The sequence below is a fragment of the Galeopterus variegatus genome, unplaced genomic scaffold (genome assembly GCF_000696425.1).
Source record: "Galeopterus variegatus unplaced genomic scaffold, G_variegatus-3.0.2 Scaffold2084, whole genome shotgun sequence".
In the NCBI taxonomy this organism is placed as follows: Eukaryota; Metazoa; Chordata; class Mammalia; order Dermoptera; family Cynocephalidae; genus Galeopterus; species Galeopterus variegatus.
Window position 1 is genome coordinate 82,141 of NW_007728195.1, and position 20,077 is coordinate 102,217.

Genomic DNA, 20,077 nt, shown 5'->3' on the forward strand with positions numbered 1-20,077 from the left:
CAGCCCCCAGGCCAGTGAGAACACTGATGGGGTTCCCGTGGACCTACATAGGAGCAAGGGGCCACAGCCAACAAAAAATAAGAGCCACCCAGAGGTCAGTGAGTCATCACAGGGAACTGGCATATGGTCCACCCCACAGGAAGTGTCTGGAGTGGGATGGTGTTGTCCCACTGTAGTAACATTGGGGCACAGCATGGGCAGCTGATCTGCCTTCCAGTCTGCACAGGCTCACTCAGCAGAGAATGGTTAGGGCAATAGAACTGCATGGGGTACACTTTGCAGGAAAGACTTAGTCCCAGGCCAGAATTTCCACACCACACAAATGTATCTGACCTTACAAGACATAGAAGTGATTAAAAAGTCAACAACAAAAACCCGAGCTGCACAAAAAGCTTTCCCCAGAAAATCAGCAGCAAAGCAGCAATTTAGCTCAACCACAGGGTCAAGTACTGTTCCCCATAGGAATTTCCCCTATTGTGGAATTAACCAAATGACAATAAATTAGTTTCAGTGCAGAGTTTAAGTGGTCATGGTAGATAATAATTCAACACAGAACTGACAGAAAAAAATCCCACAGATGAGAGACAAAGCTCTGATATTAATTAGTAAAAGTCTAAACCACCAAAGAATACCTATAAAACCTAGAAAAGGTAGCAGTCTCCTCAAATGCGCAGGCATCAATGTAAAAACACAAAGATTGAGAAAGAACAGAGAAATATGACACCACCAAAGGAAACCCAGCAATGGACCCAGAAGAATAGTGGGTTTATGCAATGTCTAATAGAGAATTCATAATAACCAAGGATGTCAGGAAGTCACATAAAAAATACAGATAGAAAACTAAATGACATCCATAAAACAATCCAGGAGCAGAATGAGAAACTTGGCAAAGGAACTGAATCAATTAAAAATATATAGAAATTCTAGAAATAAAGAATACATTATCTGAGCTGAAAAACTCAACAGAAAGCTCCACAAAGACTTAACCAAATTAAGTGAGCTCAAAGATAAAACACATGAAATTATCAAATCAGAAGAATGAAAAGAAAAAGAATAAGAAAAAATGAAACAGAAATGAAGCAAATACAGGACTTCCTCAAGCAAGATAACCTCTGCATAATTGGCATACCTGATGAAGAAGAAAAAGGAAGGGATGTAGAAGCATGTTCAAAGAAATAAAGGCTGAGGATTTCCCAAGTATGGAGAAAGATGACAGCATCCAGGCACAACAAGCTCAGAGGTTGCCATCAAATTTAATCTACAGGGGAACATCCCAAGGCACATCATAATCAAATTATCAAAAACCAAAGACAAAAAAAAAAAAAAAGGATACTAAAATCAGCAAGAGAAAAGAAATGCGTTACATTCAATGAAGCCCCAATATATCTGTCAGTGGATTTCTCAATTAGAAACCATACAGTCTACCATACGACACAGCTATCCCACTACTGGGAATATACCCAGAGGAATGGAAAGCATCAAGTCGAAGGTATACCTGTTTCCCAATGTTCATTGCAGCACTCTTCACAATAGCCAAGAGCTGGAATCAGCCCAAATGTCCATCATCNAAGCAGTAAAAGAAAAAGTAAACAAATGGGACTATATCAAACTAAAAAAGCTTCTGCACAGCAAAGGAAACAATCAACAAAGTGAAACGACAACCTACAGAGTGGGAAAAATTTTTGCTAACTATGCATCTGACAAGGGATTAATATTCATAATATACAAGGAATTCAAACAGTTGCACAGTAAAAAAAAAAAACAAATAACACAATTAAAAAATGGGTAAAGGAGCTGATTAGACATTTTTCAAAGGAAGATGTATAAATGGCCAACAGGTACATGAAAAAGTGCTCAACATCACTAGTCATCATGCAAATTAAATGCAAATGAAAACTACATTTAGATACCACCTCACCCCAGTTAGACTGGCTATAACCAAAAAGACAGTGAATAGCAAATGAGGGTGGTGAGGGAGAGAAGGGAATGCTCTCACACTGTTGGTGGGACTATAAATTAGTACAACCACTATTCAAAACAGTATGGAGGTTTCTCAAACAACTACAGATAGATCTTTCACACAATCCAGCAATCCCTTTTCTGGGTATATACCCAGAGGAATGGAAATCATCATGTCGAAGAGATACCTGCATTCGAATGTTCATCACAGCTCTATATTGTATGTTTACAATAGCCAAGACATTGAACCATCCTAAATGTCCATTGATGGATGATTAGATATGGAAAATGTGGTGTATATATACCATGGAATGCTACTCTGCCATAAAAAAGAATAAAATACTCCCATTTGCGACAACATGGATGAACCTCGAGATACTTATGTTGAGTGAAATAAGTAAAACACAGAGGGATAAATACCACATGTGCTCACTCATATGTGGAAGCTAAGAGAGAAAGGAAAGAAGGAAAGAAAGATCATAGTATTGTGGTGGTCTTACAGAAGCAGGGAAAATTCATACGGCTGCAAAGTGGAGTGGGGGGAAGATGGGAAGGGGGAGGGTGGTTGGGGAACATTAGGTGTGGACACAGGGTATAAAAGCAATTTCTGGTAATATGTATCTCAGAAAAGATAAAAAATTATAAGGAAAAATTAATTAATAAATTAATTAATTAATTTAAAATATGTTTTATTTCTCATTAAGTTCAAGACACTTTTGTAAACAATGATACCAGTCATTTAGTTCATCCCTGAAGAAGTGATTGTCAGCAATTTAGCCATGTCAATGCGGTCTTTGTAACATTAACTGAAGAAAAATCGGTGCCTTTAAAAAATTATTTTAAGATTTGGAAACAAAAAGAAGTCAGAAGGAACCAAATCAGGACTTTAAGGTGGATGTCTAAAGATTTCCCATTGAAAATCTTGGAAAATTGCCCTTGCTGATGAGAGGAATGAATGGGAGCATTGTTGAGGTGTAGAAGGACTCTCTGAGGAAGCTTTCCCAAGAATATTTTTGCTAAACCTTTGAGTAACTTTCTCAAAGCACTCTCATAATGAGATATTATTATTCTTTGGCCTTCCAGAAAGTAAATAAGCAAAATGCCTTTACTATTGACTGGTCCACTTTTGCTTTGGCTGGACCACTTTTGCCTCTTGGTAGCCATGCCTTTCATTGTGCCTTGTCTTCATGGTCATATTGGTAAAGCTATGTTTCATCTCCTTTTACAGTTCTTCAAAAAAATGCTTCAGGATCTTGATCCCACTTGTTTAAAATTTCCATTGAAAGCTCTGCTCCTGTCTGTAGCTGATCTGGGTTCAACAGTTTTGGCACCCATCAAGTGGAAAGTTTGCTAAACTGTAATTTTTCAATCAGAATTGTATAAGCTGAACCAATCGAGATGTCTATGGTGCAGGCTATTGTTTCTACTGTTAATCATCAGTCCTCTTCAATTAGGACATGAACAAGATTAATTTTTTCTTCACAAATTGGTGTGCATAGTCTGCTGCTGTGAACTTCATCTTCAACATTATCTCATCCCTTCTTAAAACAACTTATTCATTTGAAAACTGGTAATCTCTTTGGGACATTATCCCCATAAATTTTCATAAAGCATCAATGATTTCACCATTCTCCCACCCAAGCTTCACTGTAAGTTCAATGTTTGTTCTTGCTTCATTTCAGCAGAATTCATGTTGTTCTGATAGGAGCTCCTTTCAAACTGTCTTATACTTCTCAGTGCCTCAAACTGAATTCTGTTCAGATGTGTTATAACAAGTAAGCGTGAGTTTATTTTGGTGCAAAAAATTTGCAATCCATGCATAATTTTTCATAATATCACTTTCTATAAACATTTTGAAGACCTCTTGTACAAGCAAACCAAATTCAATGCACTTTAAAAGATTCATTCACCATGATCAAATGGTATTTATCTATGGAATGCAAGGATAACTCAACATACACAAATCAATAAATACGTTGTACCATATTACAGAATGAAGAATAAAAGTCATATGATTATCTCCATAAACGCAGTAAAAGCACATGAAAAAAAATTCAATTCTTTCATGATAAACACTTTCAGCTAATATGATATATAAAATGTGTACCACAACAAATTAAAGGCCATATATGGCAAGCCCACAGCTAACATTGTGTTCAATGATGAAAACCTGAAAGCTTTTTCTCTAAGATCAGGAACAAGGGAAGGAAGTTCACTCTCACCACTTCTATTTTGCATAGTAGTGGAAGTCCTAGCCAGAGCAATTAGGCAAAAGAAAGAAGCAAAAGATATCCAAATCAAAAAGGAAAGAGTAAAATCTTTTCTATTTACAGATGACATGATCTTATATAGGGAACACCCAAAGACTCAACCAAAATCCAGCTAGAACTTATAAATTGAGTACAGTGACATTGCAGAATATAAAATCAACATTCAAAAATCAGTGGCATTTCTACACACTGACAACAAACTATATGAAAAGAAAATCAGAAAAACAATCTCATTTACAATAGCATCAAAAAATAATAAGACACTTGGGAATAAATTTAACCAAGATGGTGAAACACCTGTACACTTAAAACTATACAGAAGTATGAAGAAACTATCAGTCAATAACTCTATCCAGAAAAATTAACCTTCAAATAGCGGGGAGAAATAAAGTATTTCCCAGACAAACAAAAGCTAAGGGAATTCCCTAGACTTGCTTTATTAAGAAATGCTAAAGGGAGTTCTTCAATCTGAAAGAAGCCGATGCTAAGGGGCAGCAAAAAAACATTTGAGGGTACATAACTCATTAATAAAGACAGTTCACAGACAACCTCAGAATACTCTGATGTCATAAGGGTGGTGAATAAACCACTTCCATCCTTAGTATGAAGAGTAAAGGACAAACTATCAAGATACTAACATGTACAACAACCATGTAAGAGATAGGCAATATTAAAAGATGTAATTTGAAACAACAAAATGTCAAGAAGTTTGGGGGGGAGGAGGAGGATGCCAAAGCACAGAGTTGGCTTTGGCTCTTTCTTCTTATGTGTCAAAGTTAAGTTGTTTTTAGTCTAAAATAATCTGTTAAAACTGTAATATGTTTTTTGTAAGCCTCATGGTAACCATAACACAAAATCTTATGAGACATACTAAAAATAAATAGCAAGAAATAAAAATACACTGCTAGAGAAAACCAGTCAGTCACAAAGGATGACAGTAAGATCAGAAAAAAATTTTAAAAGGATTAATAAAACAGCTAGAAAAAAGTAACAAAATGTCAGCAACAAGTCCCTATATATCAATAATAACTCTAAATGTAAATGTCACAGTTAAAAGACACATAGTGGCTCAATGGATTATAAAATAAGAACTATCAATATGCTGCCTATAAGAAACTCACTTCACCTATGAAGGCAAAAATCACCTGAAAGTGAAGAGTTGGAAAAAAATATTTCAGGCAGATAGAAACCAAAAAAAAGCAGGAGTAGCTGTACTTATAGCAGTTAAAATAGATTTCAAGCCAAGTAAAGTAAAAAAAGAAAAGGAAGGTCATTATATAATGATAAGGGGATCAATTCAACAAGAGGATATAACAATCCTAAATATATATGCACCCAACTCAAGAGCACCCAGTTATATAAAGCAATTACTATTACACCTAATGGGAGAAATAGATTCCAAGTCAGTAACGGCTGGAAACTTTACTATCAACAAGGGACAGATCATCCAGACAGAAAATTAATAAGGAAACATCAGAGTTAATCTCTATGCTGATTGGACCTAACGGATATATATAGAACATTTTATCCAACAGCTGCAGAATATACATTCTCAGCAAACATGGAACATTCTCTGGAATAGACTAATACATTAGGTCACAAAACAAGTCTCAACAAATTTTTTTAAAAATTCAAATCATATCAACTACTCTATCCAACCACAATGGAATAAAACTAGAAATCAACAACAAAAGGGACACTAGAACCATACAAATACATGATAATTAAACAACATGCTCCTAAATGAGTGAGTCAAAGAAGAAATCAAAAAATCAAATTAAAATATTCCTGTAGACAAATGAAAATGAAAACACAACATGCCAGAACCTATGCAATATGGCAAAAGCAGTTCTAAGGGAAAAGTTTTTAACAGTATATGCCTACATGAAAAAAGAAAGACTTCAAATAAACAACCTCCCATTACACCTCAAGGAACCAGAAAAACAAGAACAAACCAAACCCAAAGTCAGTAGAAGGAGAGAAATAACAAATATCAAAGCAAAAATAAATGAATTAGAGATTAAGAAAATACTAACGATCGATAAAACTAAGAGTTGGTTTTCTGAAAAGGTAAATAAAATGGATAAACCTTTAACTAAACCAATGAAGAAAAAAAGAGAGAAGACTCAAATAAAATCAGAATGAAAAAGGAAATGTTACAACTGATACCTAAGAAATACAAAGGATCTGGAGAAAAAATGGCGACGGGTATGGAGCGCCCGTGTCAGGAAACAGCGCGATCCTGAGAGCTGTGAGCTGTGATACCAGAGTATTGACTGCATTTCTGAGAGCAACAAAGGACGAACAAATCTTTCAACAACAATCCTACATCGACAAATAAGCGGCAGCGGGTTCGAGGTTTTGGGGCCGACACGGAGAAGGACTCCTGGGGGTACCCAGGCCCGGCTTGACATAATCATGTACGGTGAATAAACCACTTCCATCCTTAGTATGAAGAGTAAAGGACAAACTATCAAGATACTAACATGTACAACAACCATGTAAGAGATAGGCAATATTAAAAGATGTAATTTGAAACAACAAAATGTCAAGAAGTTTGGGGGGGAGGAGGAGGATGCCAAAGCACAGAGTTGGCTTTGGCTCTTTCTTCTTATGTGTCAAAGTTAAGTTGTTTTTAGTCTAAAATAATCTGTTAAAACTGTAATATGTTTTTTGTAAGCCTCATGGTAACCATAACACAAAATCTTATGAGACATACTAAAAATAAATAGCAAGAAATAAAAATACACTGCTAGAGAAAACCAGTCAGTCACAAAGGATGACAGTAAGATCAGAAAAAAATTTTAAAAGGATTAATAAAACAGCTAGAAAAAAGTAACAAAATGTCAGCAACAAGTCCCTATATATCAATAATAACTCTAAATGTAAATGTCACAGTTAAAAGACACAGAGTGGCTCAATGGATTATAAAATAAGAACTATCAATATGCTGCCTATAAGAAACTCACTTCACCTATGAAGGCAAAAATCACCTGAAAGTGAAGAGTTGGAAAAAAATATTTCAGGCAGATAGAAACCAAAAAAAAGCAGGAGTAGCTGTACTTATAGCAGTTAAAATAGATTTCAAGCCAAGTAAAGTAAAAAAAGAAAAGGAAGGTCATTATATAATGATAAGGGGATCAATTCAACAAGAGGATATAACAATCCTAAATATATATGCACCCAACTCAAGAGCACCCAGTTATATAAAGCAATTACTATTACACCTAATGGGAGAAATAGATTCCAAGTCAGTAACGGCTGGAAACTTTACTATCAACAAGGGACAGATCATCCAGACAGAAAATTAATAAGGAAACATCAGAGTTAATCTCTATGCTGATTGGACCTAACGGATATATATAGAACATTTTATCCAACAGCTGCAGAATATACATTCTCAGCAAACATGGAACATTCTCTGGAATAGACTAATACATTAGGTCACAAAACAAGTCTCAACAAATTTTTTTAAAAATTCAAATCATATCAACTACTCTATCCAACCACAATGGAATAAAACTAGAAATCAACAACAAAAGGGACACTAGAACCATACAAATACATGATAATTAAACAACATGCTCCTAAATGAGTGAGTCAAAGAAGAAATCAAAAAATCAAATTAAAATATTCCTGTAGACAAATGAAAATGAAAACACAACATGCCAGAACCTATGCAATATGGCAAAAGCAGTTCTAAGGGAAAAGTTTTTAACAGTATATGCCTACATGAAAAAAGAAAGACTTCAAATAAACAACCTCCCATTACACCTCAAGGAACCAGAAAAACAAGAACAAACCAAACCCAAAGTCAGTAGAAGGAGAGAAATAACAAATATCAAAGCAAAAATAAATGAATTAGAGATTAAGAAAATACTAACGATCGATAAAACTAAGAGTTGGTTTTCTGAAAAGGTAAATAAAATGGATAAACCTTTAACTAAACCAATGAAGAAAAAAAGAGAGAAGACTCAAATAAAATCAGAATGAAAAAGGAAATGTTACAACTGATACCTAAGAAATACAAAGGATCATAAGAGACTACTAATGAACAACTGTACATGAACAAAATGGAAAACCTAGAAGAAATGGATAAATTCCTGGATACACACAAGGCTGAATCATGAAGTACTAAGAAAAACCTAAACAGAACAAATGAATAATGACACTGAAGCAGTAATAAAAAGTCTTCCAACAAAGAAAACCTCAGGACCAGGTGGCTTTACTGCCAAATTCGACCAAACATTTAAAGAAGAACTAATACCAATTCTTCTCAAATTCTTCCAAAAAGGTGAAGAGGAGGGAATGCTTCCAAATTCATTCTATGAGGCCAACATTAACTTCATACCTAAACTGGAAAGACACACAAAAAAAGGGAACTACAGACCAATATCCCTACTGAACATAGATGTGAAAATACTCCACAAAATATTAGCAAACAGAATCCAACATTACATTAAAAAGATCATTCACTATGATCAAGTGGTATTTATCTCTGGGAGACAAAGATGGTTCAACATACACAAATCAATAAACATGGTATGTCACAACAACAAAATAAAAGAAAAAAAGTATGATAATTTTGATATATGCAGAAAAAGCATTTAATAAAATCCAGCACCCCTGAATGATTAAAGCACTCAACAAACTAGATATAGAAGGAATATACTTCAACACAATAAAGGCCTTATACAACAAACCCACAGCTAATATAATAGTATATGAACAAAAATTCAAGACTTTTCCTTTACGATCTGGAACAAGACAAGGACGTCCACTTTCCCCACTCTTATTCAACATAGTACTGGAAGTTCTAGCCAGCACAATAAGGCAACAGAAAACAATAAAGGGCATGCAAATCAGCAAGGAGGAACTCTAACTATCCCTATTTGCAGATGACATAATCATGTACATAGAAAACCCTAAAGACTCCACCAAACAATTATTAGAACTGATAAATGAATTCAGTATAGTGGCAGCATACAAAATCAACACATAAAAATCAGTAGCCTTCCTATACAGTAATGAAATAGCTGAAGAAGAAATCAAGAAAGCAATCCCATTCATAACAGCTACCAAAAAAATGAAATATATAGGAATAAATTTAACCAAGGAGGTGAAAGACCTCTACAATTAGAACTGTAAAGCACTGGTGAAAAAAATTGAAAAGGACACAAATAAATGGAAAGATACCCTACATTCATGGGTTAGAAGAACTAATATCAAAATGTTCATATTATCCAAAGCAATCTACACATTCAGTGCAATCCCTATCAAAATACCAATGACATTCTTCACAGAAATAGAAAAAACAATCTTAAAATTTGTATGGAACTACAAAAGACCCTGTGTAGCCAAAGCAATCTTAAACAAAAAGAACAAAGTTGGAAGCATCACACTTCCTGACTTCAAAAAAAATATATATATATATATATGTACTATAATGTTATAATAACCAAAACACCATGGTAGTGGCATCATAGACAGATCAACAGAACAAAAAAGATATCCCAGAAACAAACCCACACATTTATAGCCAACTGATTTTCAATAAAGGTGCCAAGTGGGGAAAGGACAGCCTCTTTGATAAATGGTGTTGGGAAAACTGGATATTCACATGCAGAAGATTGAAACTAGGCCCCTGTCTCTCACTATGCACAAAAATCAACTCAAAAATGGATGAAAGACCTCAATTTAAGACCCAATAGTATGAAACTACTAGAAGAAAACATAAGGGAAACGCTACATGAAATGAGAGTGGGCAATGCTTTTATGAGCAAGACTACAAAGGCACAGGCAACTAAATCAAAGATATACAAATGGGACTACATCAAACTGAAAAGATGCTGCACAGAAGGGACACTGTCAACAGAGTAAAGAGACAACCTACAGCATGGAGAAAGTGTTTGCAAACTACATATCAAAGGGCTAATATGCAGAATGTATAAGGAATTCAAACAACTCAACAGCAAAAACAAAAACAAACTAAAAAACCAAAACCAAATAACACAATTTGAAAATGGGCAAAGGACCTGAAAAGACATCTCTCCAGAGAAGGCATACAAATGGCCAACAAGCACATGAAAAAATGCTCAAACTCAGTAATCAGACAAATGCAAATTAAAACCACAATGAAATACCATCTCACCACACTTAGAATAGCTATCAACAAGACAGAAAATAACAAATGCTGACAAGGATACGGAGAAAAGGGAACCCTCCTGCATTGTTGTTGGCAATGTAAATTGGTACAACCATTGTGGAAAACACTTTGGAGGTTTCTCAGACTACTAAAAGTAGATCTATCTTACAATCCAGCTATCCCACTACTGGGTATACACCCAAATAAAATAAAATCAACATATCAAGAAGACACCTGCACTCCCATGTTCATAGCAATGCTATTCACGATAGCCAAGAGATGGAATCAACCTAAATGCCCATCAATGGATGAATGAATAAAAATGATCTGCGGTACATATGCGCAATGGAATACTATTCAAGTATAAAAATAAATGTTATCCTATCCTTTGCAGTAACACAGATAGTACTGGTAACCATCATGCTAAGTGAGGTAAGTCAGGCACAGAAAGACAAAACACCTTGTGGTCTCACTCATATGTGGAATCTTAAAAAAAAAAAAAAAGTGGCTCTCATAGAAGTAGAAAGTGGAATAATGGTTACCAGAGACTGGGAGGGGAGGGAGGTGGGGGAGAGGAGAAGGGGTGCATTAACATATTTATGCTGTCTACTCCTAAGTGATTCATGGTGCAGTATATGCATGTGTTGAAAGAACTCACTGTATGCCACAAAAGTAAATAAAAATAAAATTGAAATATATATATACAATTTTTATTTGTCAAAAACATTATGTAAAAAAAATGAAATTGGATGTCTATCTTACATGCACAAAAAATCAACTCAAAATGGATTAAAGACTTAAACATAAAACCTTGACACTGGCCTTGACAATGATTTCTTGGGTTTGTGACCAAAAGCACCAGCAGCAAAACCAAATATAGACAATTGTTATGCTTTTTTTTTTTTTTTTTGTCTTTTTGTCTTTTTTTGTGACCGGCAACGGGATCGCAAACCTCGGTGTTGCCCCCGCTCCTCACTCAGCCAGTGAGCGGCTGGTCTGTATGTGGGATCCGAACCCTCGGCGGGAGCGCCGCCACGCTTCCCAAGCAGCGCACTGTAGCAGTACGCCACCGGGCTGGCCATTGTTATGCATTTTTAAATTAACAAAGTCTAAAGTTACTGTCTTTACCTTCCACCCAAGTAATCCAAGCACAACAGAATGCTTTAATTTCATATATCCTCATTCCATATTTTTTATTATCATAGTCTATGACTTCAGTTCTATCTTGATGTTTTTACCTCACAAATTAAACAATTTATTTTGTTTGTTTTTACAGCCAATGTTTGTATAAATCAACACATTTACCATTATATTTCCCCTTCTTCCTGAAGAAAGAACTTTAGAAATTCCTGTAGGGGAGATCTTTGATGATAAAACCAGTTTTGTTTATTGAAAATGTCTGCATCTTAACCTTGTTCATGAGAGACAATTTTGCTCAGTGTATAGTTTTTGATTGACAGTTAAATTCTTTTCAGCACCTTGAAGAAAATTATCTCATTGTCTTTTGGATGCTTTTGGAGCTGCTAAGAGGTAAACATTATTCTTAATGGGAAATGTTGGAAGCATGCCCTGTAAAATCAGAAACAAGGCAGAGATGACCACTATCCCCTATCCTAAGCAACATTTAATGAAAGTCTAAACCAGCATAATAAATTAATAAAAGTATAAGAATTGAAAAAGAAGCAAAAGTGTTATTACTGAGAGTTAAGGTGATTATCTACATAGGGAAATTCCAAAACAATCTATAGAAAAATTATAAAATAATGGGAGAAATTGTCTTGAGATCATATTTTTAATTATATGGTTATATAATTTTAACATATATAATTATGTTAACATATGTTTAACATATATATTATATAATAATATATAATTGTTATATAAAAATTGTTAGAAATGTAATGTTTACAAAAGGAAAATACAGTAAGTTTCAAGTAAAAAGTAAACAAAATTCCTAAAAATAAAAGAAAAAGATACATTCAACAATAGAAACAAAAACTGTAGAGTACCTAGAAAAGCCAACCTTAGGGTACATTTTCACCAAAGAAAAACCACATTTTTTTCCATTCCTCACTTCATAAATAAAACTTTTAATGACCCTTTGCTTTGAATTATTACAAAATAAGTAATAAAACCCAGCATATTGATTTATTATCTAGATTTCTTAACATTAAAATAGAGAAATTATTTATATCTATAAAATTTCATCTCTCAGTAATCTATTTTATAAGGTAATCATATTTTATATGTGTTCCATAACTTAGTTCTCAGTTATTTTTATAATATTCTCCCAAATGTGTAAAATGTATAACTTAGATGTTATCTGTGTTATGGTAGCCTCATGAAATAAATTGTCAATTATGTATGTTTTTATGACCTGATGTTTCAGCACAGAGTGGTTACGGCTACAAATTACCAACCAGACTCACACAATGCACTAGGCTTTAATCCAATTCTATGTTTGTTTAGCTTTATAAAAGAATACAGGGCAGGAAATAGTGCATGACCGGTGTCTTCTTCTTGTCAGGAGTTCCCTCAGTGCATAGCTTCTTTTGCTTTCTTCCCCCACACTGATTGTGTACAGGTGCCGAAGATGAGCACCAAGGTACTGTGTGGGTTCCTTTCACACTGGGAGGCCACAACTTCAGTTTTCCATCAAGACCTGTATGCCAACCCTCATCTTCAAGCCCACAGATCTGGGGTTTCGCAGAACACAGGGCAGGCAACACATTTCACGTTTATCTTAACGCTGTAGTTTCCAGAAAACAATCAATACTGTCAGAAGTTGTTCTACAAGGTCATTCCAAGGCCCTGTTGCTATTCCTTTACAAAGTAAGTCCAGGCCTGTTGATAACCCTTTATTCATACATACAATAATTTACATTATCTATTTTGAGACAGATACATTTTACATGGAAAGCCACTTGGAGCTAGTGGCTTCCTAGGGGCTAGGTGACATGGCCCAAAGAGAGAGGGCTGAGGAACCAACTGTCTACACCTTTTCATTCTTCTAAAGTTAATCCTCTATTCAGGTTTTCTAATTCTTCAATGATTTGTGGTAACTTCTATTTTTTCTAGGGAAACATGCATGACATCTAAATTTTCCAGTCTATTGGCATAAAATTAAACAGAGTATTCTTATAATAAATGTCCATTCTGAGATGGGTGTATTAATGTCTCTATGATTATGGATTTTTATATTCTCCTTTCTATTAGGTCTAGATGCAGTGTGTGTAGATGGGTGTATTAATGTCTCTATGATTATGGATTTTTATATTCTCCTTTCTATTAGGTCTACATGCAGTGTGTGTGTGTGTGTGTGTGTGTGTAAATACACTTTTAAATCTGTGTTTTTAGAAACATCTTTCTGAATGGACTGTAACTTTTATAAATATGATAAAATGTCCCTCTGTGTTCCCTTTAATGCATTTCACCTTGAATTTAACCATGTTTGATGTTAATATTGTTGAGCAGTCTCTCTTTATGCAAGAATTTCTGGTAAAACTTTCCTAATCATTTTACATGTCATTTAGAAAATGCATTTCACTATATTAATGGAAAAATTGACTACAGTAGTTGCTTAAACTAATAAGAGAATTATTTTCTTCCTATAGCAAGAAATCTGGACTTGGGCAGTATCTCAGAGATAGTGCAGCTACTCACAAAAGTCACCAAAGACCCAGGCTTCTTCTGGCTTCTTAGTCAACCACCTGCCAAATTTTTATTTTTCTGCATTGTTTTGTGTGTACATTTCTTTTACATAGTAGTTTGAATGTTTTAGTCATTCTGAAATCCTCTGTCTGTTAAAGGATTTTAATAATTATTAATAATAATTTTACATATTTTAAATTTTTAAGAATTTAGTCCATTCACTTTTATTTTTATTGGCAATGTGTTTGGCTTCATTTTTACCATTTAATTTTACAAATATGTTTCTATTAATCACTTTTCTTCCTTTTGCCAGATTCAGTTTTCTTAGTTCATTCATAGTGTATGATTTTTTAAGTGTTATGTATTCTATTTATATTGTTATAGAGGTTTTATTTATCCTTTTAAATCACATATTTAAACATTTTTATATCACATCTGGAATTAATGAGTATTAATATCATTTCAGGAAAAAATGTTGAAAATGTTAACATACTTTGACTGACCCCCAGTGAGCCCATACCTCTTAGTCTGTAATTGTCTAGAAATTTTGTTTCCAATTGTAAGATAATGGTTTTTAATCACAAATTAGTAACATAGTTATTTATATTTAATTATAAATGTTATTGCTTTTGTTTCACCCTTTTACTTATACCCATTGTTGTCTTTCTCTGATTTTTAAAAATGAAACTGGAATACATTTGTGAGTAATTCTTTCAAAAGATTCTGTGGGTGGTAAATTTCTAAATCATTGCATGCTTATTCTTTATTTTGTGCTTTCATTTGAATACTGATTTGACTGTATATGAGTCTGTGTTCCCTTACTGTAGGTCTCTTGTAAGAGTTCTACTTTTTATATGAAATGCAGATTTCTTGAAAGGTTCTGAGCAGCAGAAAGGCATGATCTGACTTAAGAATTAAAAGGGTCACCCTAGTTGCTGTGTTGGGAATATACTTCAGGGGCCAAGGGTAGGAGCAGGGAGACCAGTTGGGAGTTATTGCAGCAATCCTAGCAAGAGATGACAGTGGCTTACACCAGGATAATAGCAGTACAGGAGGTGAGACACAAAATACATCTAGGTTATACCTAAGTTCTTTATATTTGTTACATGACCAGTTTAGGATCACTTCATTTTTGAAAAGTTCATTTGTTCTGGCAATATCTTAAGTATTTATTGGCTTAAACTAGTAGTAGCTTAATTGTCAAGTAGTCTTTCTTTGCTTTATTTAGGAATTATTTGGAACTTGTTGCAACATCTATTCAAGACTGGATCACAAAAGAAGAAGCTCTATATCAGGAATCTAAAATGGCTGAAGAAATCACTAAGACCAAGGCTGAGCTGGAATTGAAATCTTCTGCTAGTGCCAAAATTGCTTCTTCTAGCAAAATTTTTACCATTAAAAAATCTAAAAGTAAGCAACCAGTTCAACTTAAGCTTAGAATAAAGTCCAAAGACATTCTCCTATTTCTTAATTTAGTCAAGATTGTGATTATCTGAAGATTAAAACGAGTTGCCCACAAAATTCCTGTGACTCTTCACTTTCTCTATAATTCCAAATATGATGAGGTTACCAATGGGATACTAGGATATTTGTCTTTTATTGACCCCACTTCCAGTCAAATCTGGAAGATTCATCCTGTTGTGCAGATCGAATGTCATGTGTTAGGGAAATGCCAAATGTCTTTATTGGTATGATTGGTTGGTTAAGCTATCTAAGATTTGTTTATAATATATGAGTTAGTAGTTCTACATTAGAATGATTACAGATTCCTGGAAGATTCATCCTGTTGTGCAGATCGAATGTCATGTGTTAGGGAAATGCCAAATGTCTTTGTTGGTATGATTGGTTGGTTAAGCTATCTAAGATTTGTTTATAATATATGAGTTAGTAGTTCTACATTAGAATGATTACAGATTCCAAAGTGAGATTAAAACAAGACCTTCAATAGAACAGCAAACAGAAGAGCCCCAAGACTAAGTGGGCATAGGAATCTAGAGATAAAGGGAAAGGGGCTCATGGAGGCCTGTGGTAGGGACTTGACAAGATCTTGAATCAATGCATATCTTTGTTTTTGTTGTTATTTCCATGGCTTTAAGGCTATGGAGGGAAGGTAGAAGAGGGTGACAAAGAGAGTAAAGTATATATTTTTAGAAGGATACTTGATTTTAAAAAGAAGTGAAAAAGTGAGGTAATTCCTCTGGAAAAATAAAGACATGTCATTGAGTTTTTACAAAGGAAGTGGATTCTGTTTTAATAATTGTTATTATTTATGATAGCCAAAGTCAAGAGTGATTTCTTATAAAGAAGCAAAGCTATATAATTTCCAAAAGTTTTGCAACCTCTATCAATTACCAGAGGAGTTTGGACATTACTAGATTCTAAAGTAAAACTTATAAAAACAAGTTGATGGTAAAAAATTTACCATATCCACCAAAATGGTTGTATAAACCATCAGCTCAGTCTTCCTCCTGATGGGGACCCAAAAGGAGAGCATGAAGTACCTAGAAAATGGATGGGATCATACCAAAAGAGAGGTAAGGCTGCCTTCTCACAGCTGTGTCTAGGGTCATTTCCTTGCCTATTAGCAGGAAAAGTTGTGAGTTGACTGCCTTTTCTTTACAATGCTTCTGAATAGAACAAAAGCTTAATATTGAGGTGTCTGTGGAAATCCAGATAATGGTTAATTTGGAGTAGAATATATCTGGTAGCTACTGCATTCAGTTTGAGGCTTCTCAACTCAGGAAAGATGTAAACCTTCAAAACAGAATGACTACAATGGCAAAAAGGTTGTCTTCAATACCGAAGGACAAGTTATATTTGTTCTGTGTGGTCTTAAGGTATTAAACTAAAGTTAATTAGGTGAAAGCTTTAGGGAGAGAGATTCCAGTTCAATAAAAGCTGCAACATGTTGACACATTGAGAATGGAATGCACTGTCTCCAGAGACTGAATTCCCCATCATTGAAATGATTCGGTCCCACTTCACATATTCACTCTAGAGATGGTAAGAGTTTAGAGATGAATAAATGGGCAGTTGAACTTGATAGCTTTTGAGATCCCGTCCAACCCAGAGATTTGGTTCTTCTATGATACCTAATTTAAGTGAGTTACTAAGAATTTTAATTTTCTCTGGTATAGGTAACAAAGGAAACAGCAAAACAGAGATATCAGAACAAGAAAAAGAAAAAGAAAAAGAGGATAGGATTCCTTTCATTTTAGAAGGCTCTCTTAAGGTAATACAAGGAGAGACAATTGACACTGATTAATCGCAAATCCAAACTTATCTTGTGATGAAGAGTTTGTGTGGTGCAACAGGAAGTGCTCTTTATTGCTAAATCATTAGGAATAATTAAATCTGCAATGAAAGAACTGTCTCTCCACCAAGCTGTCTCTTCCACCAGAGGATAAGCTTTATTTATTTTCGCTGCAGAGGTTTGTTTTTGTTGGCATATTTTTGGTTGGGATTTTAATTACAAAAGTAATATATGCTCTTGTAATAAATCAAAATTACCCTGACTATCCTAAGCCCTTGAAATAAGAAATATTATGGATCTGGTATGTTCTATGCTCATATAAGCACATATGAACAAATATACAAGAATTTTTGTTTCTTTATAGTTTGGTTTGGTTTTTTACTCTGCAGCATGTTTTATCCCCCTTGGTAACTTTTATAGGGAGAATATTTGTGTTCTCCCACAAAATATCATATGCTGAAATCTAATTTCCAATGTGATGATATTTGGAGGCATGGGGCCTTTGGGAGGTAATTTAATAATGAAGATGGAGTCCTCAGGAATGGAATTAATGGCCTTATAAGAGGCCAGTGAACTAGCTCAGTCTCTTTCCACCATGTGAGGATACAAGAAGTTGGCAGTCTGTACCCCAGAAGAGGGCCCTCACCAGAACCCAAACATGTTGGCACGTACATCTCAGACTTCCAGCCTCCATAACTGTGAGAAATTTCTGCTGGAGGGCCGGCCAGGTGGCGCACTGCTACAGTGCGCCGCTTGGGAGCGTGGCAGTGCTCCTGCCGAGGGTTCAGATCCCACATACAGACTGGCCGCTCACTGGCTGAGCGAGGGGCGGGCGCAACACCAAGGGTTGCGATCCCGTTGCCGGTCCCGGTCCGGTACGGGCGCGACACTGAGGGTTGCGATCCGTTGCCGGTCACGAAAAAAGACAAAAAGGAAAAAAAAAAAAAAAAAAGAAAGAAATTTCTGCTGTATACAAGACATCCAGTATATGGTACTTTGTATGGCAACCCAAATTGATTAAGGTACAAATTGGTACTAGGAGTGAGGTTCTGCTGTAACAAATACCTAAAAATGTGGAAGCAGCTTTGAAACTGGTTAATGGGTAGAGACTGGAAGAGTTTTGAAGTGCATGCGAGAGGTAGCTGGGATTATCATGAAAGGACTTTTAAAGGTGATTCTGGTGAGGGCTCAGAAAGGAAAGAGAAGAGCTGTAGCGAAAGCTTCCATCTTCTTAGGAAAAAAAAACATAAATAATCATGTACGGAATGTTGGTAGAGGTGAGAACAGTAAAAGCCATTCTGAGGAGGTGTAAAATGGAAATGAGGAGCATGCTATTGGACAGTGGAGAAAAGAAATTCTTGTTAAAAGTGGCAAAGAATTTGGATGAATTGTATTCATATTCTAGTATTTTGAGAAAGGTAGAACTTGTGAAAAATGAAATTGCATATTTAGCTGAGATTACTAAGTATTGAAAGAGCAGCTTGGTTCCTCCTGACTGCTGATAGTAAAATGTGAGAAGAAAAAAATGCCTTGAAGATGGAATTATTAAGAAAAAAAGGAACTAGAAGTTAAATATTTGGAAAATTCTCAGTTTATTCATATTGTAAAAATTGAAAAAGCATGTTCATAGGAGAACACTAAAGGCGTAGTCAAGTGACCATTTGATAAGGAGATTAATTAGTATGGGTATGAACCACAGACTTGATTAGCTACCCCAGCAGGAAAATCATCAGTTTTAAGGAGTTGGGAAGGAATGAAAGAACGATGTTGAACTTCTTTGATTTTATGGGAGAGGACCCTAGAGATGCTTGGCTGCAAATGTGCTCTATTCTTCAAGACAAGGGAAGAGTGACCCTGAAGGTGATTCAGAGATAAATAGGGCTGCCTCCTCAGTTTCAAAAGGGCAGGGGAGGGGGGCCATCACCTCACTTTCTACAGGCCAAAGCCATGGAATGAGGCTGCCCAAAGCTTTGGGGGTTCAACCCCTGCCCAGCAGAACTCTGGGGGCAGGACCCCCATGCAAGAGAGCTGTAGGAGTGGGACTTTCACCCCAGTGGGTATGGAAAACAAGAGTATGAAATCAAAGAGGATTATTCTCAAGCCTTAAGCTCTCATGGAGTTTTACTTGCTAGCTTTTGGGCCTCCTTGTAACCCATCTTCCTTTTCTTCTTCCCTGTTTCTCCCTTTTGGAATAAAAATGTCTATCCTATGCTTGTCCCACCATTGTATCTTGAAAGCACATAATTTTTTTGGTTTTACAACTAGAGATGAATTTTGCCACAGGATGAATCATACTTCAAATTTCATCCGTAACTGGTTCAGATGGTATTTAGATAAGACTTGGTATTTAGATAGACTTTAGAATTTGTGCTGTAACAAGTTAAGACATAGGCTGTTGAGATGGAATGAATGTATTTTGCATCTGAGAAAAACATGAATTTGGGGGAGCCAGGGGATTAAAATTATGAACTAAATATTTGTGTCTCTCCAAAATTCATATGTTGAAATCAAATTCCCAATATGATGGTATGTGGAGGTGAGGTCTCTGGGAATTAGACTATGAGGGTGCAACCCTCATGAGTGGGATTAGTACCCTTATAAGAAGAGGCCAGAGCAGCAGCTAGCTTTTTTTCCCCTGTGTGAGGATGCAATAAGAAATCGGCAGTCTACAACCCAAAAGATGACTCTCACTAGAACCCAACTATGCTGGTACCCTGATCTCAGACTTTCCAGCCTCTAGAACTGTAAGAAATATGGGCCGGCCCGGTGGCTCACTTGGGAGAGTGCGGTGCTGGTAGC

At 35.4% G+C, this 20,077-nt stretch overlaps 1 protein-coding gene across 1 annotated transcript in view; it reads left to right on the forward strand.

Annotated features, from left to right (window-relative positions):
- SPAG17 (sperm associated antigen 17) overlaps positions 1-20,077 on the forward strand; it is a 186,727-nt gene that overhangs the window by 69,015 nt on the left and 97,635 nt on the right. Inside the window, exons 16-17 of the mRNA XM_008580417.1 lie at positions 15,254-15,435; positions 17,163-17,257. Coding sequence (XP_008578639.1) covers positions 15,254-15,435; positions 17,163-17,257 — 277 coding nt within the window. The remainder of the gene's footprint in view (positions 1-15,253; positions 15,436-17,162; positions 17,258-20,077) is intronic.